This window comes from Aethalodelphis obliquidens, unplaced genomic scaffold, assembly GCF_003676395.1.
Source record: "Aethalodelphis obliquidens isolate GAN/ISIS:26980383/991018 unplaced genomic scaffold, ASM367639v1 scaffold32, whole genome shotgun sequence".
NCBI classification, from domain to species: domain Eukaryota; kingdom Metazoa; phylum Chordata; class Mammalia; order Artiodactyla; family Delphinidae; genus Aethalodelphis; species Aethalodelphis obliquidens.
In genome coordinates this window covers 2691157-2718412 of record NW_020837976.1, presented here as the reverse complement: position 1 = coordinate 2718412, position 27256 = coordinate 2691157, and the positions used below count along the sequence as shown (strand labels likewise).

Here is a 27256-nt window from a genome sequence, read left to right as displayed (position 1 = left end):
GTACTTGTGGTTATTGTACTGGCAGCTTTAGTATCACATGTGAAAAAGTAGATTTGGGGCCCTTTCTTACTTTGGGGTCCAGCAATCTGATTTAATAAGTCTTCCAGGTGATTCTGACGTACACTAAAGTTCAAATACCGTCGAACTAGCCTGTAACAATGACTTAGGGCAGTGGTTCTCAGATGTGGCTGCACACTACCATCGTTTAAGGAACTTTTAAAAACAATACTGAGCCCTTACCTCCAGATATTCTGATTGAATTGGGGCACAGTAAGCATTTGACTAATATATCATCATGGATACTGAGGCTGATGTAACCTACCACCTATAACTCATCTCAGAATTTTTAATTTATCTAGCCTTACTGATTGGATTTATATGGTGACAAGTTTGAATTTTTAACATAAATGTGTGCATCTGAGATATTGAGGTTCTCTGTAGACAGATTTAATTTGAATAAAGGGACCTTCTACTAATGGTTTGAAAACCACAAGCCTACAGACTCAAGTCCAAACCCTTCAGTCTTGCCTTTAAAACACAAGTTTATTGTCTCTCTTACTAATACCGCATAGCCCTACTCTCCAGCTGTAATATTGGGTTGGCCAAAAAGTTGGTTCGGGTTTTTCCGTAGCAGCTTATGAACGAACGTTCTTGGCCAACCCAATACACCTGTAGGAAGTATGCTTCCTGGCACCTAGGAAGGGGAAAGAGCACCAGACTGAGGTCCCAGACTACAGTCTAGTTCCAGCCTGTTGGACTTTGGCAAGTCACTAACTCTCTTTTGGCTTGTTTCCTCATTACGAAGGGAGGGGCCGGAACCAAATGATGTCTAGCACTCCTTCTGACTTAAGTGTTTTAGTGTTTTCACATTCAGGTTCATTTCCAGCTTAAGACTGTGTTGTCCCTTCTGTAGGATAACTCATCCAGAGGCACAGTTCAAGATCTAATTATCGTTAGCATTTCTTTGGCACTCAGTCCAAGCCTCTTTGACCTCTTAGGCGTCTTTGTGTGTTTATGTCTGGTCTCCCACTGGGTAATAGATTTCACGTATCTCTTTGTATCCCTAAATGCCCAGCATAAAAGTCCATGTTTCTTACTTTTTTCTCAGGACCATGAATTATGGCCGCCGCCATTTGTTTTATTCCAACAATAGCTATGTTGAAAGCTTGTTTTTGCTGAGTGAGCTCTCATGACTGTACCAAAGCTTTCCAACTTATATCCTACTTATCCTACAAATTTTCTTTTATGATAGTCCTATTCAGCCCCTAGTTTCCACTGATTATTCTCAAAATAGCTCTCTTGTGGCCTCTGCTGGTTTGACAGTAGACAACTGCTTCACTAATTCCTTAAATGCACACTAAAGGATTCAAGTGTAAGGACACTTCAGTTTTCCAAGGAACCATTCTAACAACATCAGCTCAGCAAAGAGAAAGATTTTGAGATGTCTCTTAAACTGCTAGCCTTGCTGAGAAAAGACAGTGGTAAAACCTGAGATTTTAAATGCTTATTTCTGAAGTGGCATTTTTCAAACTTAAACTCATGCTTGTTAAGATGCCAGGAACAAGTGAATAAGATTCTTAGGTGTGTTCTTTAAAAGCTTGCCCCTTTGGAATAAACTTGTCAAAATTGGCCTGATTCTGATACTTGTATTATACCTGGCAAAGATAGAAGTGCTTGATAAAGGTTTAAGTAAATATACTAGTGTTATTTGGTTTACGTAACACTATTCCTTTTTGACAACTAAATTATAAGTTAAAGACGATCTGGGCAAGTATCTTTTCAGAGTTGTTTGTTTTAGAGGGCCTAAGAATGTTCTCTGTAAGTTTTTAAATACATATGCTAGATGCAATTTTAAATCGAGTTACTAATATGTTAAGCTGCCTTTCCAGTGGGACTTTGGGAAATTTTTCACTACGTGAGAGGTGTTAAGAATATTCTTCTGCTTCATTTGTTCTTTTCTCAAGGTAGCATGTTGTATCTTCTATATACATTTGGATACCTATGATTAACTCATTCAAACTGTTACCTCTGACAACCTTACGTTTCAAATGACTTAATCGGGATGCCTGTCTGTCAAAGGCAGGAAAGGTGTTAATCCAATGTGAAGTGCTGACGTTGCAGTTCTGCATGCTTTCAAAGTTTAAATCACAGGTCTTCAACTTTAGAAAGCTCACAGGCAACTTGAAACTATATGTAACTACATACAGTGACTGATACATATTTGTATGAAAATACTGTCTAACATATATAATGCTTTACAAATGAAGAAGCCCTTTCATATATCTTAAATCACAAACTGCAGTTCTGTGTTTAAATGCATCTGTCTAACTCAAGTGTTTTTAAAAAGTATCTATTACATTACTTCATTTAAAGGTAGAGCTGGTCAACAGCAGATGAAGAGACCTCAGTTTACCCAACCTCACAGGGTTACTGAGGAAAAATGAAAAATGCTGGCTAAAAGGTTGGATTTCTGTCAAGCCACTATTAGGTAGACAATCTCTTGTCTCTGCTTAGGCTCCTTTTTTTTTTTTTTTTTTTTTTTTGCAGTACGCGGGCCTCTCACTGTTGTGGCCTCTCCCGTTGCGGAGTACAGGCTCCGGACGCACAGGCTCAGCGGCCATGGCTCACGGGCCCAGCCGCTCCGCGGCATGTGGGATCTTCCCGGACAGGGGCACGAACCCGCGTCCCCTGCATTGGCAGGCGGACCCTCAACCACTGCGCCACCAGGGAAGCCCTAGGCTACTTTTTTTTTAAAAAAAAAAACAGATCATTGGAGATATACAGCTCTAACTGCACATCCTGTGGTGCCCTGTTCCAATCCAGGTGTCTCTCAGTGGCTATTGTGGCCATTGAGACACAGGGAAAGTTACTGGGAGGGGCCTTCTGCAAAACTTTTTAAAGAAGGACAAAAACAAATGACATGTGCCTTTTTCTTTTCCCTTCTACCTGGCTAGAACATGGACATGATTCCAGAGGCGGCATAACTATTTAATAGTCACAAGGATGAAGGCCACATACAAAATATGAAAGCAGAAAGCTAGAAGAAATCTGGGTTTACGAGGGCATAGACCAGCTTTGGACTGCCCATCTCCAGACATTCTAATGTGAGAAAAAGAAAACTAGTCATTTGTTGTTTAATCTTTTTTGGATCTATTTTTTGGCAGCTTAGTGTTAAGCTGATACATAAATTCCCAAGATTATTTGACGATTAAAAGAGAAAAATCTATGTGAAGAGTGTAACACGGTTTCTGGCATATACTAAGTGACCAATGAATGGCTATTATTTGGGGAAGATCAGTTGACTGTCAGCAGAGAACAAAAAATCAAACATAGGATAAACAATTTGGGAAGGGAAGAAAAGTGCTGAATAGAAGCTATGATAGGTCCATTAAAAAAAAAATTGAGAATCACACTCAGAGCCAAACAATGTACAAAGAGGTCTAACATAAATGTAGATACTAAATGTAAGTGATTTCTTTTCCAATCCCCTCTCTGAAAACATAAAACTGATGTCATTTACTCATGAAAACCTTGATCAATGAGGAAGATGAGACTAAAAAGTTTTTTTAAAAAACTCTGAGAAGTAAAGGTTATATCTATAAGGTTATTTAGATTTTGGTGAGGCATTCCATTCAGTGTGTCATGTACTCCTGCTTATGTAATACTGTCAAGATCTGGATTAAAGGAATACACAAGACACTGATAAACAAAATGCCACTAGAAAAGGTGACACAGATGTGGTCAGTCATCGTGATGACTCAGACACTAGGTTCCAGAGGAGTAGAAAGTTGCTGAATAGAGAAATCTATTTTTGTTCACAAATTGCAAGTTCATAACATTAGTCAATCCAGAGAAATACAACTAACTGAATTTGAACATGTGGGCGGAGAAGAACTCAAATTGTTTGGAAACTGCACTAGGAAGAACAAGTATGATGAAAAGAAAACATGTGAAGAGCGGGAATAGTATGATCAGAGGATGTTAATTTATAGTAGGTGGCAAAGGAAAAGATATTTGTAGTCACCTTGAAAGGAATTCACTACCGAGCAGTTCATTTCAAGTCAATGAAAGAAAGAAGCTGGAAAGTTAAAAGGATTGTTAAAATTTAGCCTTTTAAAAGACATGAATGCCAGACATTGGAATGACCTACGTAAGAGCAACTTGATTAAGAGGAAATCTATGTTAACATGAAGTCACTACTGAATGTGAATACCAAGGGAAGATGGAATAAAAGACCCGAAAGGCAACAAATCAGACTACAACTATCATATTTTCAAAACTGTAATTAGGTATTACCAAATAAAGTAATAAACAACTTTTAACTTAGAGTGCAAAATAAAAGCACCTTATTATTTTAAAGGTGCAAAAGCAAGAAAATACGACATAAACTTATCCATTTTTAAATAGTCATCTGTGTGATGGGTAAATGCTATTTCAAAACATTTTCAATAGAAAAATGATTTATAAATCAGTTTTCAGAAGATCAAAAAAAATCAATGCTTAATACCAACTTTAACTATAAATAAAAAGAATATTGTCGTCTCTCCTGTTCTTGCTGCAACATTTATGTCTTCTGCTCTTTGCCTTTTGGAGAAAATATTGCATTGTAAGGCTGCCGTCTTTTTGGACGAGGACAAGGATCAAGATCTTCTTTAATGTAACCTTAAAAATAAATCACAAATTTAGAAGACAATATCTGCAACATATTTCAGCATGTATCCAGTAAACATCTGTCTCATTTAGTGCCTTTTAAGTTCACATGATTTTTCTATTAACTGGTTGTGCTGATTAATGATTTCACTACCTAGCATCAATTTTCTCATTTATACTAAAAACAATAGCAAACATTTATCAAATGTGCTGCATACATTATCTAGGATAACTCTCACACTCCTCTGCAGCAGCTTCCACTATGCCTGTTTCACAGCTGAGCTAACGGAGACCCAGGGAAGTTTGATAACTCGCTCAAGTTCCCAAAGCTAGGAAGTAGGAAAGCTGGCGCCCTGCCCAAGATCTAACTCCAGAACCAGAGCACTTAAGCACTTTCCTATTCTGCCTCCCGTTGGTTGCAAATGGGGACAAATGGTAAACATGAACTTTTTACTATGATAAATTCCAGGTGCTTATCAAAAAGACTTTTTTCAGTAGCTATTTGTTGAGATGACATGTCCCTATATTCTTCAGACTATTCGATTCTCCTAAGGTGTCTCCTTTCACGTAGTTTTCAGGGGAGGATTCTGCTCTGCCATACCCCTAAGCCATATTAGGGGTACAAGCACAGGCTCTATCCAGACTGTCTAATTCTATTTGATGACCAAGCAGAGACATCATGTCAAAGAGGACTTGTTAATGGGGAAAGTGGAAGTATGGTAATAGCTGTAAGAGACTTTGCATCTTTTAGAAAAACTTTTCACTAAGTATCTGGAGCTTTAAAGCTGCATACGTTCTCAAATTACATTAAATGTAAGTGCTGTATTTGAAGGGGCTAGTTGCATGTCAACAGTCTCCCAAACAAACAAAAGTCCTTTTTACTCAAATATGTTTTATAAATAATTAGCATTCTGAATAGTGAGGTTTTAACATCTAAAATTCAGGGTAGTCTCTTTAAAAAAAAAAAGATGCTTTTCAACAATATAACTTTGCTGGCAACTTTTGTAAAGTTATGAGAAGTCATTTTGATGACTGGATAAAACAGAAATTACTTTCTGAAATTTGAATGATAAAGGAGGATAATGCATACACAATCCCATTAAAGTGCTTATAAACAATCTATGATTCCAATGAAGTTATTTGAAAAGTTGAAAGTTAAGCCTTTACAAAATTTTATTTATGTCACAAAACTGGCACCCAACTTACAGCAGAAGGTAGAGAATCATGGAGAAAAAGTTTAGTGTTTAGACTCGGGTATACACAGTATTTAAAAAAAAAAAAGTTCCAAAATGTTACAATCTGTATTCTCACCTCTTTCCACACAAGTCTGAGTGGAAGGAAAACCAACTTCCCAGAAATGCTCTGGTGTGTTGGGTGGAATGTAGCGAAATCGGTGTCTTGAGCAGGAAGCCAACTTCTTTTCTCTTTCTTCTGCTGGAAAATCTGCATAATACTGATAATAAAACTGGTGAGTTTTCCACTTAGGAATAATAAATGGAGTGTTATGCTTACTGGTTATAAACTAGAAGCTAAGAAGACTTATTCAGCATGCTAAGGAAACTGAATTCTCACTGATAGTAATACTATCTCTAAGTAAATTACTATATAAATTACTAATAATAATTAGTGCTGGTCTGTGAAATGTTTGCTCCATAAAGAAAAGGAGCCTGTATCACAATGTAAAAAAACATACTGCTTCCTGCATCAGTAAAGTCTTACAAGTAAAAAAAAATGCCAGCTGAACTTTACAGCATCCTTAGTGGTACAGCTGATTTATATACTGGTGCAAACTCTTCATCTTTCTCAGACCAGTAACAAGAAGGCCAAGGCCTGCACTCTGAATAGCACATTTCTCAATTGTTATTTGACTATAACGTGTGTTTTGAAGTAGTTTTCCTTTCACTGCAATTTTTTAAAATAAAAATTTAGCTCTGAATGTTGTAGGCTTCACGACTTCCCCTTTTAAACTAGATCTTTCAATTAGGATCAAAGGCATATTACTTTTTGCAAGTGTGATCATAAAGAACCTGAACTTCATGCAAAGAAAGATAAAACTTTTATGTGAAAACTATACCGGTCTTCAAGCTCTAGATCTAAAGAAAATAAAGCAGTAGTGTAAAGTTTAATAGAACACAGATGATAGGATCACATAATCCAGCTAATTCCATTTTACACTTGAGGAACTGAAAATCAAAGTGATAATTCACCAAAGATATCACCTATTAAAAGTGGCAGACTTAGGATTAGAATTTTTTGGAAGTAAAGGTTTCTAATATATTTTTCTTTTACATAGATTAATTAAAGGTTTTAGAGTATCTCTGAAACTTTTTTGGGGGAGGGTATCTTTTCCTTCATTCTCATTGCCATGAATATAAGCCTTTGTTACCTTAGCCTGGGAACTGCCCTTAGAGAATCATGGTTATCAGTCAGTGTTAGAGAAACACTGCCACCAAATTACAACATATTTGAAAACAACAGTAGGCTAATGTAGCTGTTAACGCAGCAAGCAAGCAGAAGAGTGTTAGAAGATGAAGTCAGAGAGGAGGTGCGGTGGGAGTCTGCTGTCCTTGATAAGGGCTTTGATACCATTTCTTAGAGAGGAAAACAACTAAGGATTTTGGGCAGAAAAGTGACATGATTTAACTTTTATTCTAAAAAGATCATTTGGAAAAAAGACCATTCATTGCTGTGTTGAAAGTACAATCAGTAGGATTTGCTGATAGATCCATTACTGAGATATGAAAGAAAAAAGTAGGTAACTGCAAGATCTCTGGTTTAAACTAGAGAAGAATGGACATATAAAAGGCTCAGAGGTAAGGTTTGAGAATTGGAGATAGAAACTGTGTTTGCTTTAGGACACGTGAAATTTGAGGTGACTATTAGCCACATGTATATTGCATATTCCACATGTGGAACAGGCAATGGGAAAAATTTAGGAACTGTAATTGTAAGCATATAGACAATATTTAAATACATGGGACGGGCACTTTCACTCCTGGTCATGAGGGAGTAAAAGGGAACAGAATTACTCTCTATCTTAAAAAACTGAAAAAATGTAATAAAATGCATGAAACAGTGTTTTCAGAGACTGGATAACAGCACAAAAAATGATTCCTGAGAAAAGGAAAGCAAATTAACAGTGTTTCCAGCAAAAGAGCTTTTTTCTCACTGGTAGTAATAGTTCCACTTACAATTAAAAACTGGAGGTTTATTTAGTATAGACCATACTCCTTAATGAAGAAATCATGATACATTCGTGTTATGAAAACTCATGATACAGGAGGAGGTTTTGCTTGTATCACCAAACTGCTTTCCAAAATAGTGATCTCAATTTACACTCCCACTGTTAGTATATGACAGCATTTTTCTCACCAAATGCTTACCTGCACTGTAACCTATTCATACATAACTTTAATGTGCTTGGTTATCAAATTCTCTAGCCACAGTTTTTAAGAAGAAAATTTAAAAGGGGAAGTACATTGCTGGAAGCAGGGGTCTAACAGCTAAAGGATAGCAAGGGAAGAAATAAAAAGAGTACGTTTCAAAAAGACATGGAACCTGCCTAGCACTATTTATTAAGAGGACAATTAGTACAATCTACTTCAAGATATACTATCTAGTCCACAACATCCAATGTATAAAAGGAAAATACAATTGTGTTTTAAGGATGAAGTACAGCCTATTCATCACATTTTGTTTAGAAAGGAAAATGTTTGGGGAAAAAGAGCTTATGGTTGTACCAGTTATTTAGAAAAAACAATTATGAGTACATCTCATTTCCTGAGAGTGCTGGTGTTTAAGTAAAAAATAAAATAGCCAAGTTTCCAACTAAAATGTCAAAATTTCTCCCAAATAGTATATGTATTAGAGCCTCTGCCGTAACATAACACAAGGTAAAAAAATTAAAAGATATACAAATAAATACAGAAAAGACAAATGGCACAAATGTCTTAAGCTGGAAATAAGAACTACTGCTTAGGCTCCAGATTCACTTAGAGAATCTAAGAGAAATTGAGGGCTTTCGTTTTCATCTGTATCTCTCAGGTCCCAGCCAGTATAGTCTATGTATTCATTCTGTTATTCCTGGCTCAAACTTGTTTCTAGATACAAATACCGTTTGTATATGTGATTTTGAAATCATGCATATAAAGCCATCTTTAAAAAAAACCCAAATGACAGTATTTACATTTGTACTTACAATTTCACATTCCTTACACGTGTGTCCAAGCAATTTTCTTCTTTCTTCTTTTTTCCGGACCACCTCAATATGAGGAAAATTTTGTAAGCTAGTTTCTCTGGGGGGAAAATGAATTAAATTTATCTGTTACTATAGAGAGCTTTGGTTTAGGTTTTAAATTAGCAAAGGTGAGCATCCAGAAGAGAAATAATCCCAAAACATTCATTCATTTTATTTGAAATGCTTCCTCAGAATGTGAAAAAAAACAAGCATGCCTTCATTCACTCTCCACTGAAATATTAAGTATTTTACATATTACATAGTATTTTACATATCAGGTATTTTTATAGATATTTTTCTCTAACTGAAAAAGATAACTATTACTTCCTATTTTTGCCTCTGGCTGGCTGAAAATAATTCAGGTAAAATATAAAATAACCTAATCATAAAGGAATGCTGTATTAATACAGCATGATGCTGTATTATTAAACTCAGGAATTGCTATTCTATAACATAACTGAGAGAATACTGCCTGTTAACTCGGTTTCTAGTACTAAAACCCCATAAATCAGGGCTAACCTACTCCTCCCTGAATTCATTTGTTTGCATGTCATTTACTATTTTCTCCAACTATTTCTTTTGTTGCTTCCGTCTACCTTAAATTCTTCAAAATATTAGGCACAATTATCATTTGTGCTTGTCCTTAAAGACAAAGATTCTATTGTGAACCACTGGAAACCTAGGAAGGGTCAAAGCCACTGAGGTATTGATTGATGAGGTATATAGTCCTTTGGTAAGAAAAAGCAATCAGGAAGTATGGAACATTTCTTTATTAATATACCTGCATCCTACTTTAAAAAGCCCAATATAGAAAACTCCAAATTTACAAGTAAATGAAGACTTATGTAACACCATATACATTTGTTTATAATAGAAACATCACCAGTGAACTTAAACAGTCTGACTCACAAAAACTGGCTTTTAAAATGACCTGTTGGTAACACATCTACTCCTTTGAGGTATTTTGATAGTTGGCAATTACTGTTCTTCAAAAAAAAAGCTTTAAATGCTCTATTTCAAAACGTATCAGGTTATATAGGTCCTTTTTGTGCTTAAATCCAACAACTCTGGAGCAACTGGTAAATTAAAAAAGACCAAGAAACAACAGATAAAAAAATATTGCCATGACTATACTTTCTTTCAAATAGTTTATGGAATCGTAGGTTTACATAGCATATGATTTAGCCATATCCTTTCCTCTTAATCTGTTCTGTTTCTGTAGTGTACTATAACACAGCAAGGAATCCACTAGTAGACTAGCAGTTGCAGTAGACATCAAGCATCACCTAAAAGGTTACTAAGCTTCTTGTACTATCCCTACATCTTTACCAACGTGCTGCATCTCCAGCTATCTAATGGTTTTAGAATAAATAAAACTACTCATGTATTTTTTTAAAAGTTAGTGAACCTATGGGACTTCCCTGGTGGTCCAATGGTTAAGAATCCACCTTCCAATGCGGGGGACACAGATTCGATCCTTGGTTGGGGAACTAAGATCCCACATACTGCGGGGCAACTAAGCCTCCAAAACTAATGAGCCCGCACGTCTCATCTAGAGCCCAAGCACTCTGGAGCCCGTGCGCCACAACTAGAGAGAAGCCCGTATGCCACAATGAAGATCCAACACAGCCAAAAATAGAAAAAAAAAAGTTAGTGAACCTGTATTAGAAACATCTGAAATGATAGTTCTTACTCTGCAATCTTCTAGGAATCTATTCCAAAGATGCACAGGCAAACATTTGAAAAGAGAATGCACAAGGCTATTCATTGTAGCGTTATGCATGCAGCATAACTGTAGACAACCCAAATGCTCATTGCTAGGGAATAAGCTATGGTACAAACAACAAAATACCATGAAATTAAAAAAAGAAATGAGGAATATCACTATATACTACTGTGAGTGATTTCCAGGACATACAGTTAAATGAAAAAAGCAAAGTAGAGAAAAGCATATATAGCATTCTACCATTTGTATAGAGGAGAGAGTACAATTATCTACATCTACATCAATTTCAAGATATACAGATAGAAATTTGCTTTTACTTTTTAAAATGGATGGAAAACCGTAAAATTTTTAACAAATGGTTATGTGTGTAGGAATAGGAAGCTATCAAAATGAAGGCGACTTCAGAATATACCCTGTTTTACAGCCTCTAGTATCATATACATAATTTCCTTAATTTTAAAGAAAGAATTAAAGATAAAAAGAAACAATTTCTAAAAAATCAAAAGCAAAATAACACAAACATGGATACTGGGTTGGTGGCACAACTACAGTGAAAATAATTATCCTAAGTGACCTGAAAACACAGTGATTTGACTGTACCTTTCTGATGGGATATATCGTAAGGACAAAAAGACTCAAAAAAGTCTTAAACCATTTTCATAGATCATGTTATTCGTGATAGTCTGAATTATTCTGAGACTGTTCTGTGGAATCAAGTTAAATGAAGAATGATGTTAGTGGCACTGAGAAGTGGGATTTTCAGTAAGTGGGGAACTAGATACAGATGTAACAGAGGAGGTTACAGAGAAATCCTGTAGTCCTGAACTTGAATTGAAGCTATCAGTATGAACACATGTAGTTTATCTTAAAAAACAAAATGAAACAAAGACTTTTACTTCTAACTCTGTCCACCTAAAAGGTCCAGAAACAATGGCTAACTGGAGCAATGAGCAACCCCAGCAGTCAGACTACGGCCTAAATACTGTTAAACTAGGGCTCCTGGAGAAATGACAGATTCCAGCCTATGGCAGGAGCCTAGAACATCTTCTCATACCAGAGCAAGGAAGCTATGAAAGACAGCTAGAGTAGTGTCCATTCAAAGAGGCTTCTGCTGGGCAAAGATGGGACAATCTGAGTATCATAAGGGTGATAAATGCAATGGATTGAAATGCATCAAACATATTTAAATCCATTAGTTCATAATAATACTTAAACAAGACACTCTCTAGTCACATTTGAGATGCTAGGGTACTATTTCTTTGGAAAACTGGTGAATAAAGGGAAAGAATTAATCATTTAGCAACAAAATGACAGCTCTTATCTATTAGAGTCTTACAGGCAACAGTAGAAATTTATCTTGGCCTGTCAGATTTCTAAATTCTTGACCAAAGTATGAACAATAACTTTACTTATTGAGTGACTGAACTTGCCAACATCATAACTTAAAGAAAAAAAAGGATAAAAAGTTTTTTTGAATAAACTGCTATGCCTTAATTCACTTCTAGAATTAATAGTACATGACTGAAAGTTAGAGAATTTGCAATATTTGCATAAAAGGCAGAAAGCAGCATTATGGTTTAAAATCAAGATGCTTAAATTTTTTTTTAATTTAAAAATTCTCATGAAATAATTCTGAAGCACAGCCTAAGGCCTGCCACCCAAAGGCTATACTATATACAAGTTACAGTATTCAATAAATTCCTCAAGTTCAAATAAAGTTCACAATAAAATAGGATAAGAATAAAAATACATTATAATGAAGCAGAGAAAATAACTGTCATCACTGTCCAGAACAGGGTAGTGGTGGTAAAAAAATTTCCTTATTTTAAAAATTTGTCATTTTTATACTTGAGTTCCATTTTTGTTATGGTCATAAAGTAAATGATATAGATTCTATTTTAACCAAAGTAGCAATTTTAATAGGTCAGAGATCCTCTGACAAAGATAGCTCTGTGGTACTTCCAATCACATTGCTGGTATTAACCAAGGCCAACTTACCTTTCATCATCTTTAAAATATGGCTCCACAAATGTTTTCTGTTTGACTTTATCTTGTTTATCACCAGGAGCTGTAAACAAAACAATCATACCACAAACTGAATGTAGAACTTATTTAGAAATAATTAGCTTTGGGGAAAAAAAGGACATATACCAAAACTTCTATTTTTATTGGGTTTAATACTCTGGTCCCTAGGCAATTAGTTTAAGTTTTCTATAACTAATTCCTTCCTTTCTTTTTCAGCTGCATAATAAGGAGAGTGCTGATTATCTCACCTAAGAATTGCTAAAGAGATAAAAATCGTAACTATAAAAGTATTTTAGACTCTAAAAGAACTACCTGGATGCCTATTATCATCTGGCACCAAACAATAACATGGCTTTTAATCTGTTCACTTATTAGTCCCGTTGATTTTTTTTTTTTTTTTTTTCAGTACGCGGGCCTCTCACTGTTGTGGCCTCTGCCGTCGCGGAGCACAGGCTCCGGACGCGCAGGCTCAGTGGCCATGGCTCACGGGCGCAGCCGCTCCGCGGCATGTGGGATCCTCCCGGACCGGGGTACGAATCCGCGACCCCTGCATCGGCAGGCGGACTCTCAACCACTGCGCCACCAGGGAAGCCCCCCGTTGATTTTTATAATGTGTCTTTAAGGTAGCTGATAACTAGGAAATAAAAACATTTTAAAATTTTATCAAAATATTGGTGACAAAATAAGAACTAGAGCCCATGGACGTGAATCCCAAGTTGTCTAGACTCAAATAGCTAACTGCTATCATCTGTTCAAATAATCAAAATTTACTGAGCATTGTGCTAAGTTCTGGACATAAAATGTAGAACAGGAGAGACCAGGTCTCCTGTCCTCATGGAGTTTACATTGCAGTGAGGGAAACAGACATTAAGCAAGCAGAAGCTAAGGCTACCTGAACATGTAAGGTAATAACTGATGAATACAGAGAAGTCAGCCGTGAGAAGAGGTACGAATGGTGAACGTTCTAGGTAAAGGTCCTCGATGGGAAAAAGTTTGGCACATTATAAGAAGTAAGAGGAGGATAGTGTGGTTGAGATTTAGCAAAAAAGGGTAGTGTTGGGGAAGATGAGGCTGGGGTGGGGGTGGGAGTGGAGTGGAGGGAGTGGGCAGGTACCAGATCATGATGGGACTTGGAGGCCAAGAGAAGGAGTTTGAATTTTATTGCAAGTGCAGTGGGAAGCCACTGAAGACTTAAATATTATCTACTTTATTGAGGCATAATTTACATACACGGATTTTAAGTATACTATGATGAATTTTGACAGATGTATATTCCAGTGTAACTGCTACTACCTAAATCGAGACAGAGAACATTCCCATGAAAGTTTCCTATTCCATTGTTTCTCATGCAAAAGAATGTTCTCCTATGTCTCTCCCCTCCCCAACAATCACTGATTTAATTTCTATCACCACAGCTTAGTTATGTCTGTTTCAGAGCTTCGCATCAATGAGATCATAGAGTACGTATTCTTTTTCATCTTGTGCATTTGTCTAGCTCAACAGGTTTTGGAGACCGATCCATGTTGATGAGTCTAGTAGTTCCCTCCTTTTTGTTGTGAAGTAGTATTCCATCATGAGTATACCACAATTTATTCACCTGCTGATGGACGTTTGGGTTGTTTCCAGTTCTGACCTATTACAAATAGCACTGCTATGAACATTCTTGAACACATCTTTCCGTGAACATGTTTTCATTTTTCTTGGGTATATAACTAGGAGTGGAATTGCTGGGTCACAACACAGGTATATGCTTAGCTCTTACAAAAAACTGACAACTTCAATAAAGCTGTTAAAAAACCCCTGCTGAACTGTTTTCCAAAGTATAGTCAATTTTCTTCTCCACCAACAATGGCATGAGAGTTCCAGCTGCTCTTCACACTTGCTAATGCTAGATGTTAGCAATCTTTTTAACCATTTCTGGGGGTGTGAAGTGTTATCCATCCCTGACTGTCCAAGAATGTTGATCGTCTTTTCATGTGCTTATTGGCCATTCAAATATCTTCTTTTCATTGAAGGATTTTTAAGCAAGAATATAATCCAACTTAAATTTAAACTAAATCACTTTTAATTCTCTGTAGAGACTGGGCTAGAGATACGAGATACATAAAAAGACCAGTTAGGAGGCCTGGAATAGAATAGGTAGAGATCAGAGTGGCTGAGACCAGGTAGTGGCTACAGAGATGGAGAGAAGTGAAGTGTTATGAAATATATTTTGGAGATACTGCTGCCAGGGTATTAGACTGGGCATGAAGCAGGTGAAAGAAGTCAAATACGACTCCCACATTTCCATCTTTAGTAAATGGGAGGATAGTTACTGAGGCTTAATGAAACCCAGAAAGGCAGAGGAAGATCAAATATGGGTAGAAAAATTAAGATTTCTAATTGGAATATATTAATTTTAAGGTGCTTATAAGATGTCCAGTATGTAACTGGAATAAAGTCTGAGGTTCAGAAGAGAAAGGATGAGGCTGGGAGTAATGAATATATAGAAACGTCTTTTTCACTTGTCTTACAGAACAGCACCTACTCTCGTGTTCTTCCTACTTCATAGGCTGCACCTCCTTCTCAGTTTCCTTTGCTGGTTTCTTCTTTGTTTCTCTGACCTTTTAAAGTTGCCATACCGTAGAGGTCAGAACTTGAAATACTCCTCTTTTCTATTTATATTCAATTCTTGGGTGTTCTCACTCAGTGCCTTTCAGCTCCATCTACTTGTTATTCACCTCCTGCCCACTAAATCATTTTTTTTATTCTGGATTTCCTGTCCAAACTTGACACATGTCAATTGCCTACAAACACCTCCACTTGAATATCTAGTAAGTACTTAACATGTCCAGAACTGAGCTTTTGATATCCTGCCCGAAGTCTACTCCTTCCTATGAGGGAAGACTAGGTAGAATTTTGTGATATGGGGGTCTAGAAAATGAAATAAATGGACAGAAAGTCCTAAATTCTATGACTGAGTGACTGGGAAAAATAAAAAAGTCTGAAAGGTCACTTGGTAGGAAATAAATGGAACTTGGTTTAGATGCCTTAAGTTTAAGCTGTTGAAGAGATGCAAAAGTAGGATAACTAAGAAATACAGGGCTGGGATTCATTGGAGAAGTCAAACTAGAGATACAGATTTGGAGTTTTATTTTCAGAGGTAATTTAATAAAAGCATAAGAGAAAATGAGTGTGAGGAAGAAAACAGTATCTTGGGGATACTCTAGGAAACAGAAGTTGCCAGAGATCAGAAGAGCAGTGCAGCACTGCCAAAAAAGCTAAGTAAGAAGAAATTCTGGGATGTTCAGTGTGAAAAACAACTTAAAAAAAAAAAAGATAGAAATTAATAATTACACCTTATAAAAGAATATCTTTTTTTTTTAAGTGAAACCAATTTGCAAAGGATTTTGGATCCACCAAACAGGATTCATATTCTTGGGGAGAAAAATGAACTGAACAGTTGTGAATTTTTATCACGAAATTTGCTTGATCAAGTTTCTGCCATGGACTGAGCAAACGAAAGCATGCTGTTACGTATCTTTGGTTAAGGTCTCATCCTGTGGGCTGTCACTTTAAAAAGCACAAGGAAAGCATAATCAAGATAGATTTATACTCAATGCTTTGACTATTGTCATAGCAGAAGTTGTGCTCATTTAAGCCACTATAAAACCACCTTTGCACTAAATTAAAAATTATGACCGTGTTAATCACAGTAAGAAAATGAGATATTTAGCAAGAATTTTAACTAATTTTCAATTCAGATTATCTACTTAAGAGTTTCACTTAGACTGTTCTTTTGATTGCTAACCTACATTATAAATTACTGCTTCTAATAAAACAGATCTGAAGAAGGCAGATATAGTATTTTATCTGGGAAGGTAAAGTATTCAAGCAGGAAACGGGTCTGAATTTTCTGCAAAACTTCCTCTTTTCACTCAATTACAATCATTCACTTAATTATGGTATCACTTAACAAAGAATTTTCTCAAAACTTTTATAAGCTGAGTGAAAGGTTCATAGGAACCCTCTGAACTATTTTTGGTAACTCTTCTATTAATCTGAAATTATCTTTAAAAAAAAAACTGGAAAAAAATTTATTCAAGAAGCATGAAACTTGGTTAAGATACCTCATTAAGCCTGTTTAATATGCATGATGACTTAATTTACTAAACTCAGTGTACTGGAAAAACCATAATTAGAAAGGAAAGTGCCTTACAGTTGGGTTTTTTTGTAACAGTTGACGACTCCTCTTCATCTGCTACTTGGGGGAAGCTATCCACCAAACAGGATTCATATTCTTCATGTGTAGTCCGATCAAACATATCTTCCAAGCTATCATTCAGTTTTCTTTCTCCATCTGTGTGAAAGAGCGTTGGCTTAGGCAACAAGCAAGCTTTTTGCTTTCTATGTAGACCAATGTGAAACTTGTAGGAACTGCCACAAAAATAATTCAGATGTGTATGAGGCAACAGTAAACCCCAAGCCTGGGTAGTTACTGCATATTTATAAAGGTTTTATGTTATGCCTTCAAATGTCCTTTACTCATGTCAAGAGAATGCTAGTTTTTGTTACTGTCATTATAAATGTTAAAAAGTCTTTTTCTCTCTATCCACTCATGCATCAATATAATTCACACTAAACCAAAAGGAACTACCCAAAGGAATGGTGAGGAACAGAAAACACAGCATAATAAATGGTGAAAAATATGAAGTTTAAATAAACTATGTATAAATAACTGACATTAAAATCTCTATAGAGTTTTGTTTACCTGCTTATTTTTCTAATGTGGTAGCAAAAAAGTATTTTCTTGCATTATCATTAACACTTGGAAGTTCAGTGTTACAGAAATAATGAATTCAATTCCATATTTGATATGCAAAGTGCGAACTTCATCTTCAGAGTACTAACTACATTTCCATTATATGATTGTATTTTTAAAAACACCAGTTTACTAAAAATAGAAGTAGATTCAGTTGGCTAACAAATATGACAAAACTGAAGCCTACCAAGATGACTCTATATAAAGTAACTACCACCTCCCCCCATGCAGACTCTCTGGCCCCTCACCCCGTTTTATCTTTCCGTAGCACTTGCCATCATCTAGCATACCATACTTGTTTGTTTCTCCCCTATTACAATGTAAGCTCCACAAGGTAGGTACTTTTGTTCTGTTCACTATTATCTCCAATTCCTGATACAGAACTGTGTCTTGATAATTACTGAATGATTAAACATTTGTTCATTTTTCATTTTGAGGGTCAAATCTGTAAGTAAAAATAACTTCTACGTGCCAGGCAGTATGCTACGCATTCCGAAAGCATTCTGTATATGCTGCTAGTAAATCACAATAAGTTAATGATTTATTTGTTTGCGGGTCAGACTTCTGATTGTAAAGTGCTTGAGGACAGAGACCATATCCTTATTGATCTTTCGATCATAGCATCTACTAAGTCTAACACAGAGTAGAGATATAAAAATCAGTTTTTGACTTGAAATAGTAGTAATTGGGAGTTTAATGGTATGCTGCATCTTTAACCAATTCTAAGTATGAAAAAGATCTACTTTATGGGTAAAATGCGCAGACTGTTATTTTCCAAGTATGGGCTCAACAGTATCTCCTATTCCATTTGCTGTTCTTATAATGTGATCTTGGAACTCCTCCTACTGAGCAACTTCTGAGTCCAGATCATAAAAATACCATGCACTTCTACCTTGCTCTTTGGGGATGCTCACTCTGGGAACCTAGTGTCCAAGTAATAAGGAAGCTCAAACTAACCCATGTGGAAAGACTATATGGAGAAGCCCTGAGACTGAATAAGAAGAGAGAGAGATGCGAAGTATCTCCCATCTGTCTAGCCCTCTGCGGTTCCGGCTCCAGCCACCATCTGTCTATGACTGCACGAGACCCGGAGATAGAACCACCCAGCCTAGACCTTCCTGAATTCCTGAGGCACAGAAACTATGAAAGATAAGAAAATGGTTGTTGTTCTAATCCTCTAAATTACTGGAGTGACTTATTTTTCAGCAATAGTACGCACAACACCTTAGTCAAAATTATCTAGGTAATTTTAGTTTAAGATCTAGTTAAACTCATTAGTTTAAGTTCTAGTTTCACCTCCATATGATACTTGCTTCAAATATATTTGGGAAACTATCATCTTCTTAGATTAAGTACATAAATTTGAAGCCAAAGTTGTCATACTTTGTTTTTCCCTTTTCTACAAAACTGAGGAAAACATTATCAGGAACTGGTCCCAGGAAAAAACTAATCTTAAAAGCAAAGTCATCTTCTTAAGAAGAAAGTTATTTAAGTATCATTTACTATAAAAAGACAATAAATCACTGTTAAGGTTTACTTTTCTTTTTTTCCAGCATCTTTATTGGAGTATAATTGCTTTATACTCCAATAAAGTATATATACTTTATTGGAGTATAATTGGAGTATATAACCCAATGGTGGGTTAGCTTCTGCTGTATAACAAAGTGAATCAGCCATACCTATATACATATCCCCATATCCCCTCCCTCTTGCATCTCCCTCCCACCCTCCCTGTCCCACCCCTCTAGGTGGTCACAAAGCACGGAGCTGATCTCCCTGTGCCATGCAGCTGCTTCCCACTAGCTATCTATTTTACATTTGGTAGTGTATATATGTCCATGTCACTCTCTCACTTTGTCCCAGCTTACCCTTCCCCCTCCCCGTGTCCTCAAGTCCATTCTCTACGTCTGCATCTTTATTCCTGTCCTGACCCCAGGTCCTTCAGAACATTCTTTTTCTTTTTTTAAAGATTACATATATATGTTAGCGTACGGTATTTGTTTTTCTCCTTCTGACTTACTTCACTCTGTATGACAGACTCAGGGTCCATCCACCTCACTACAAATAACTCAATTTCATTTCTTTTTATGCCTGAGTAATATTCCATTGTATATATGTGCCACATCTTCTTTATCCATTCATCTGTTGATGGACACTTAGGTTGGTCCCATGTCCTGGCTATTGTAAATAGAGCTGCAATGAACACTGTGGTACATGACTCTTCTTGAATTATGGTTTTCTCAGGGTATATGCCCAGTAGTGGGATTGTTGGGTCATATGGTAGTTCTATTTTTAGTTTTTTAAGGAACCTCCATACTGTTCTTCATAGTGGCTGTATCAATTTATATTCCCACCAACAGTGTAAGAGGGTCCCTTTTCTCCACACCCTCTCCAGCATTTGTTGTTTGTAGATTTTTTGACGATGGCCATTCTGACTGGTGGGAGGTGATACCTCATTGTAGATTTGATTTGCATTTCTCTAATGATTAGTGATGTTGAGCATCCTTTCATGTGTTTGTTGGCCATCTGTATATCTTCTTGGGAGAAATGTCTATTTAGGTCTTCAGCCCAATTTTGGATTGGATTGTTTTTCTGATATTGAGCTGCTTGTATATTTTGGAGATTAATCCTTTGTTAGTTGCTTCGTTTGCAAATATTTTCTCCCTTCCTGAGGGTTGTCTTTTCGTCTTGGTTATGATTTCCTTTGCTGTGCAAAAGCTTTTAAGTTTCATTAGGTCCCATTTGTTTATTTTTGTTTTTATTTCCCTTTCTCTAGGAGGTGGGTCAAAAAGGATCTTGCTGTGATTTATGTCATACAGTGTTCTGCCTATGATTTCCTCTAAGAGTTTTATAGTGTCTGGCCTTACATTTAGGTCTTTAATCCATTTTGAGTTTATTTTTGTGTATGGTGTTAGGGAGTGTTCTAATTTCATTCTGTTACATGTAGCTGTCCAGTTTTCCCAGCACCACTTATTGAAGAGGCTGTCTTTTCTCCATTGTACACTCTTGCCTCCTATATAAAAAATAAGGTGATCATATGTGCGTGGGTTTATCTCTGGGCTTTCTATCCCACTCCACTGATCTATATTTCTGTTTTTGTGCCAGTACCATATCGTCTTGATTACCGTAGCTTTGTAGTGTAGTCTGAAGTCAGGGAGCCTCATTCCTCCAGCTCCGTTTTTCTTTCTCAAGATTGTTTTGGCTATTCAGGGTCTTTTGTTGTTTCCATACAAATTGTGGAATTGTTTGTTCTAGTTCTGTGAACAATGTCATTGGTAGTTTGACAGGGATTGCACTGAATCTGTAGACTGCTTTGGTTAGTATAGTCATTTTCACAATGTTGATTCTTCCAATACAAGAACGTGGTATATCTCTCCATCTGTCTGTATCGTCTTTAATCTTTTATCAGTGTCTTATAGTTTTCTGCATACAGGTCTTTTGTCTCCTCTTCTTTTTGTTGCAGTGGTAAATGGGAATGTTTCCTTAATTTCTCTTTCAGATTTTTCATTGTTAGTGTATAAGAATGCAAGAGACTTCTGTGCATTAATTCTGTATCCTGCTACTTTACCGAATTCATTGATTAGCTCTAGTAGTTTTCGGGTAGCATCTTTAGGATTCTCTATGTATAGCATCATGTAATCTGCAAACAGTGACAGTTTTACTTCTTCTTTTCCGATTTGGATTCCTTTTATTTCTTTTTCTTCTCTGATTGCTGTGGCTAAAACTTCCAAAACTATGTTGAATAATGGTGGTGAGAGTGGACAACCTTGTTTTTTTCCTGATCTTAGTGGAAATGGTTTCAGTTTTTCACAATTGAGAATGATGTTGGTTGTGGGTTTGTCATATATGGGCTTTATTATGTTGAGGTAAGTTCCCTCTATGCCTGCTTTCTGGAGGGTTTTATCATAAATGGGTGTTGAATTTTGTTGAAAGCTTTTTCTGCATCTATTGAGATGATCATATGGTTTTTCTCCTTCAGTTTGTTAATATGGTTTATCACATTGATTAATTTCCGTATATTGAAGAATCCTTGCATTCCTGGGATAAACCCCACTTGATCATGGTGTATGATCCTTTTAATGTGCTGTTGGATTCTGTTTGCTAGTATTTTGTTGAGGATTTTTGCATCTATGTTCATCGGTGATATCGGCCTGTATTCTTTTTTTTGTAACATCTTTGTCTGGTTTTGGTATTAGGGTGATGGTGGCCTCACAGAATGAATTTGGGAGTGTTCCTCCCTCTGCTATATTTGGAAGAGTTTGAGAAGGATAGGTGTTATCTCTTCTCTAAATATTTGATGGAATTCCCCTGTGAAGCCATCTGGTCCTGGGCTTTTGTTTGTTGGAAGATTTTTAATCACAGTTTCAATTTCAGTGCTTGTGATTGGTCTGTTTATATTTTCTGTTTCTTCCTGGTTCAGTCTCGGTGAAGGTTGTGCTTTTCTAAGAATTTGTCCATTTCTTCCAGGTTGTCCACTTTATTGGCATATAGGTGGTTGCAGTAATCTCCCATGATCCTCTGCAGTGACAGTTGCTACTTCTCCTTTTTCATTTCTAATTCTGTTGCTTAGAGTCTTCTCCCTTTTTTTTCTTGATGAGTATGGTTAAAGGTTTATCAATTTTGTTTATCTTCTCAGAGAACCATCTTTAATTTTATTCATCTTTGCTGTCATTTCCTTCATTTCCTTTTCATTTATTTCTGATCTGATCTTTATGATTTCTTTCCTTCTGCTAAATTTGGGGTTTTTTTGTTCTTCTTTCTCTAACTGCTTTAGGTATAAGGTTAGGTTGTTTATTTGAGATTTTTCTTGTTTCTTGAGGTAGGATTGTATTGCTATAAACTTCCCTCTTAGAACTGCTTTTGCTGAGTCCCATAGGCTTTGGGTTGTCATGTTTTCATTGTCATTTGTTTCTAGGTATTTTTTGATTTCCTCTTTGATTTCTTCACTGATCTCTTGGTTATTTAGTAGTGTACTGTTTAGCCTCCATGTGTTTGTATTTTTTACAGTTTTTTTCCCTCTGATATCTAGTCTTATAGCGTTGTGGTCAGAAAGGATACTTGATACAATTTCAATTTTCTTAAATTTACCAAGGCTTGATTTGTGACCGAAGATATGGTGCACCCTGGAGAATGTTCCGTGAGCACTTGAGAAAAAGTATTCTGCTGGTTTTGGATGGAATAGCCTAGAAATATCAGTTAAGTCCATCTTGTTTAATGTGTCATTTAAAGCTTGTGTTTCCTTATTTATTTTCCATTGGATGATCTGTCCATTGGTGAAAGTGCGGTGTTAAACATCCCCTACTATTATTGTGTTACTGTTGATTTCCCCTTTTATGGCTGTTAGCATTTGCCTTATGTATTGAGGTGCTCCTATGTTGGGTGCATAAATATTTGCAATTGTTGTATCTTCTTCTTGGATTGATCCCTTGATCATTATGTAGTGTCCTTCTTTGTCTCTTGTAACAGTCTTTAAAATCTATTTTGTCTGATATGAGAATTGCTACTCCAGCTTTCTTTTGATTTCCATTTGCATGCAATATCTTTTTCCATCCCCTCATTTTCAGTCTGTGTGTGTCCCTAGGTCTGAAATGGGTCTCTTGTAGACAGCATATATATGAGTTTTGTTTTTGTATCCATTCAGCCAGTGTATGTCTTTTGGTTTGAGCATTTAATCCATTTACATTTAAGGTAGTTACCAATGTGTATGTTCCTATTACCATTTTCTTAATTGTTTGGGGTTTTTTTATTGTAGGTCTTTTCCTTCTCTTGTGTTTCCTGCCTAGAGAAATTCCTTTAGCATTTGTTGTAAAGCTGGTTTGGTGGTGCTGAATTCTCTTAGCATTTGCTTGTCTGTAAAGGCTTTAATTTCTCTATCAAATCCGAATGATATCCTTGCTGGATAGAGTAATCTTGGTTGTAGGTTTTTCCCTTTCATCTCTTTAAGTATGTCCTGCAGCACCCTTCTGGACTGCAGAGTTTCTGCTGAAAGATCAGCTGTTAACCTTATGGGGATTCCCTTGTATGTTATTTGTTGCTTTTCCCTTGCTGCTTTTAATATGTTTTCTTTGTATTTAATTTTTGACAGTTTGATTAATAGGTGTCTTGCTGTGTTCTCCTTGGATGTATCCTGTATGGGACTCTCTGTGCTTCCTGGACTTGACTATTTCCTTTCCCATATTAGGTAAGTTTTCAAGTATAATCTCTTCAAATATTTTCTCAGTCCCTTTCTTATTCTCTTCTTCTTCTGGGACCCCTATAATTCGAATGTTGGTGTGTTTAATGTTGTCCCAGAGGTCTCTGAGGCTGTCCTCAATTCTTTTCATTCTTTTTTCTTTATTCTGCTCTGTGGTAGTTATTTCTACTATTTTATCTTTCAGGTCACTTATCCGTTCTGCTGCCTCAGTTATTCTGCTATTGATTCCTTCTAGAGAATTTTAAATTTCATTCACTGTGTTGTTCATCATTTGTTTGCTCTTGAGTTCTTCTAGGTCCTTGTTACACGTTTCTTGTAATTTTCTCCATTCTATTTCCAAGATTTTAGATCATCTTTACTATCATTACTCTGAATTCTTTTTTCAGGTAGGCTGCCTATTTCCTCTTCATTAGTTTGGTTGGGTGGGGTTTTACCTTGTTCCTTCATCTGCTGTGTGTTTCTCTTTTTTGTTTAACTTACTGTGTTTGGGGTGTGTTCGCAGGCTGCAGGTTCGTAGTTCCCGTTGTTTTTGGTGTCTGCCTCCAGTGGGTAAGGTTGGTTCAGTGTGTTGTGTAGGCTTCCTGGTGGAGGGGACTGGTGCCTGTGTTCTGGTGGATGAGGCTGGATCTTGTCTTTCTGGTGGGTAGGATCGCGTCTAGTGGTGTTTTTTGGGGTCTGTGAACTTAGCGTGATTTCAGGCAGCCTCTCTGCTAATGGGTGGGGTTGTGTTCCTGTCTTGCTAGTTGTTTGTCATGGGGTGTCCAGCACTAGGGGCTGCTGGCCGTTGAGTGGAGGTGGGTCTTAGCATTGAGACAAAGACCTCTGGGAGGGCTCTTGCCAACTGATATTACGTGGGGCCGGGAGGTGTCTGGTGAATCAATGTCCTGAACTTGGCTCTTCCACCTCAGAGGCTCAGGCCTGACAGCTTGCTAGAGCACCAAGACCCTGTCAGCCACATGGCAGGAGAAGGTGGGCCATGAGTTGGGTGTCAGCCACTGCCTGGTTGTAGCTCTGTCACAGCTGTCTCCAAAGGTCACCCAGATACATTGGGTTATTCCACCATTCCTCAGAGCTTGCACATGCCTGTCTGGGATCTGTAGATGTCCTCCTGATACTCTTCATTGAAATACCTTGCATTCATGGTGGTGAGAGATATGCTAATAGTGTTGGTTCTCTTCAGTTCAGAGACTGGGACAGTCTGAGCTTTCATGTGGCCAAGTCAGGAGCAGCTGGCCAACGGTCCCAAAGTGATAACATGTCAGATTCCAAAAAGGCTTTCTGCAGCGCCTGAGCAGTAGTCCCAAGCAGCTGCTCAGCTGCAGCACTCTGACCGGGGAACTCGGTGGGACCCTCAAACGAGGATTTCTGCGGGCCGTAGAGCCTAACTTGCCCACCCAGGCAAGGAGCTGAGGAGAGCATCTTCCAGCCCCGTCTCACCAGAGGAGCGGACACCTGGTTAAGGTTTACTTTTAATAGGTACTGTCCTCTCAACGTAGGCAGCCAGGTACTTGATTGTATGGATATTATTACTCAAGAACAAAGAATTAAGGCAAAGGCTATTAAAATTTTCTCTCACTTACTGCATTTGGGGCAGCAAGAGATAAGGTGTTTCTTAAGAAGCAAGGATAAGACTGGCTGTTTTACTACTGGGCCCTAAGCAGGTAGACTAGAGAATATTCAGCAGAAGATGCACACACAGTCTGAATGTCCTCAATTCTAAGAGATGATCATTGGAAAAGGCCTCTGCTTTTAGCCCTGCATCACGTGGCAGGTCCTAACTCTTTAACACATAAGGGTGATGAATGACAACTATTCCCAGTCTAGTTGATCTCATGTCATATGCCTCTGTAGTTAGGAATGTTGCTAAGGTGGTGCCAAATGAAATCCTTCCATTGTTCCCACCTCTTTCAGAAAATCAAGGCTTTAGATGAAGAATTAATAGTTTCTCACTACAAAGGGCTGTAGACTCCTAGTTCTGCCAAATCTCCTTTTCTATAGAAGTAGAATATGGCAGAGTCACTCACTCATCATATACACTATCATTCTTAGTTTACTGCTAATTTGCAAATCTATACTAATACTTCTCAGTGGAATCCTCCCTTTTTTCCCTTGATCAAATTGCTTTGGAAAATAGTATTTCTAAAACAGGACTCTCAAGATTCCCTTTACACCTTTTATAAAAAAAATTATCTAACCAGGGATCAGGAAACTTTTTCCTAAAGGGTCAGACAGTAAATATTTTAGGCCTGTGGGGCCATAAGGTCTCTGCAGAAACTACTCAGCTCTGCTGCTGTGTTCAACAAGCAGCCACAGGCAATAAATAAACGAGTGAGGCTGCGTTCCAGTAAAACTTTACTTACAAAACTGGTAGCTGGCTGTAGTTTGCTGACCCCTGGAAACAACGTGAATTCTTTTGGAAATAAAAATTATTTTTACTAAAGACTTTTTTTCCTGAAATATTGACACTTAGCTTTACTAAAGAGAAATCTAGTATTAGGAGAACAGGGGGGAAAAAAAAACTAGTTTATGGTGAAGAGGTCACTTATACTCATCAGTGCAATGGTATGTCTATAAACTTCCCTCCACATTTGTATTAAAATTAAAAAAAAGAAATCAAATCTTACTTGGACTTTTTTCTCCCTTCTGCTCTTGATTCTTCATTTTTAAAAGCATAGTTTCACTAACCAATGTACAGTCCATGTCCACTGTCTCTCCTCCTGCTAATCTTGACTGACTGCCATCCTGAATAAATATTTAAAAATTCAAAATTTTAACAATCATTCCTTTATGTCCTAATATTTACTTTTTTGGGGGGGTGGGGTAAAATATACATAACACAAATGTTACCATTTTAATCATTTTTAAGTGTACACTTACATTTCAGTAGCATGAGGTAATATTTACCTTTACCCTTTAGGAATATAGATACATTTAGGTTTAAATGCCTATAAACCATTTTTAGCTTTTATATACAAGCATCATCTCTCAAGCCTAGGAAAAGGACTGCTGCCAAGCATGAGAGAACTATGCGTTACCACGATCCCTGGAGCTTCCTTTCTTCCCTAATCTGCTTCACAGAAATGAACATCAATGTACACTAAGAACAAAAGTTCACAAGTCAAATTTGATTTCTTAATGGATATTTATTACTCTAGCAACTGTTACGTACTTTATTAATATGCTAGCAAGTGAAAGAGAACTTCTCAAACTATGAAGAACCTAAATACAAACCAAAAAATTTATTTCTGCTATGAATTTTAATGAAAAAATACACAGTATTTAAAAAAATTAGCCAACTGGGAAAAATGAAATTCTATTCTTGAAGGTAGATTATTTTAAGTTAATCAAGGCATATGACAGATTATTTTGATAAAAAAATAAAACTATTTAAAATATGTAATTAGCATTTTACATTATTTTAAAACTATATTTTTCAGCAAAGTTCTCTAAAGTCAGAAAGTATTATTATTATTATTACACTTTCAAAAATACCATAATGTTGGCATAATAAGTGTTATTATTTCATAGTTTTCTGAATAAATACATGAAGGCTGTAAGAGGTATTTGATTCCCTCAAGGTCATAGAGTGAGTCAGGACAGCAGGGTGACTAACAATACACTAGA

The 27256-nt window shown here is 36.8% G+C and overlaps 1 protein-coding gene across 9 annotated transcripts in view; it reads right to left on the bottom strand.

Annotated features, from left to right (window-relative positions):
- Nucleotides 1–4265: 4265 nt before the first annotated feature.
- The window catches only part of RBBP8 (RB binding protein 8, endonuclease), a 96140-nt gene continuing 73149 nt past the window's right edge, over nucleotides 4266–27256 (bottom strand). For 8 of the 9 annotated variants that reach the window (XM_027127590.1, XM_027127592.1, XM_027127588.1 and 5 more), the window contains 6 exons: nucleotides 26257–26374; nucleotides 16837–16977; nucleotides 12612–12681; nucleotides 8849–8945; nucleotides 5962–6115; nucleotides 4266–4662 (listed from right to left, as the gene is read on the bottom strand). In XM_027127590.1, the coding sequence (XP_026983391.1) occupies nucleotides 4565–4662; nucleotides 5962–6115; nucleotides 8849–8945; nucleotides 12612–12681; nucleotides 16837–16977; nucleotides 26257–26374 (678 nt within the window). In that variant the 3' untranslated portion in view covers nucleotides 4266–4564. The remainder of the gene's footprint in view (nucleotides 4663–5961; nucleotides 6116–8848; nucleotides 8946–12611; nucleotides 12682–16836; nucleotides 16978–26256; nucleotides 26375–27256) is intronic. The other variant, XM_027127596.1, reaches the window with a different exon arrangement.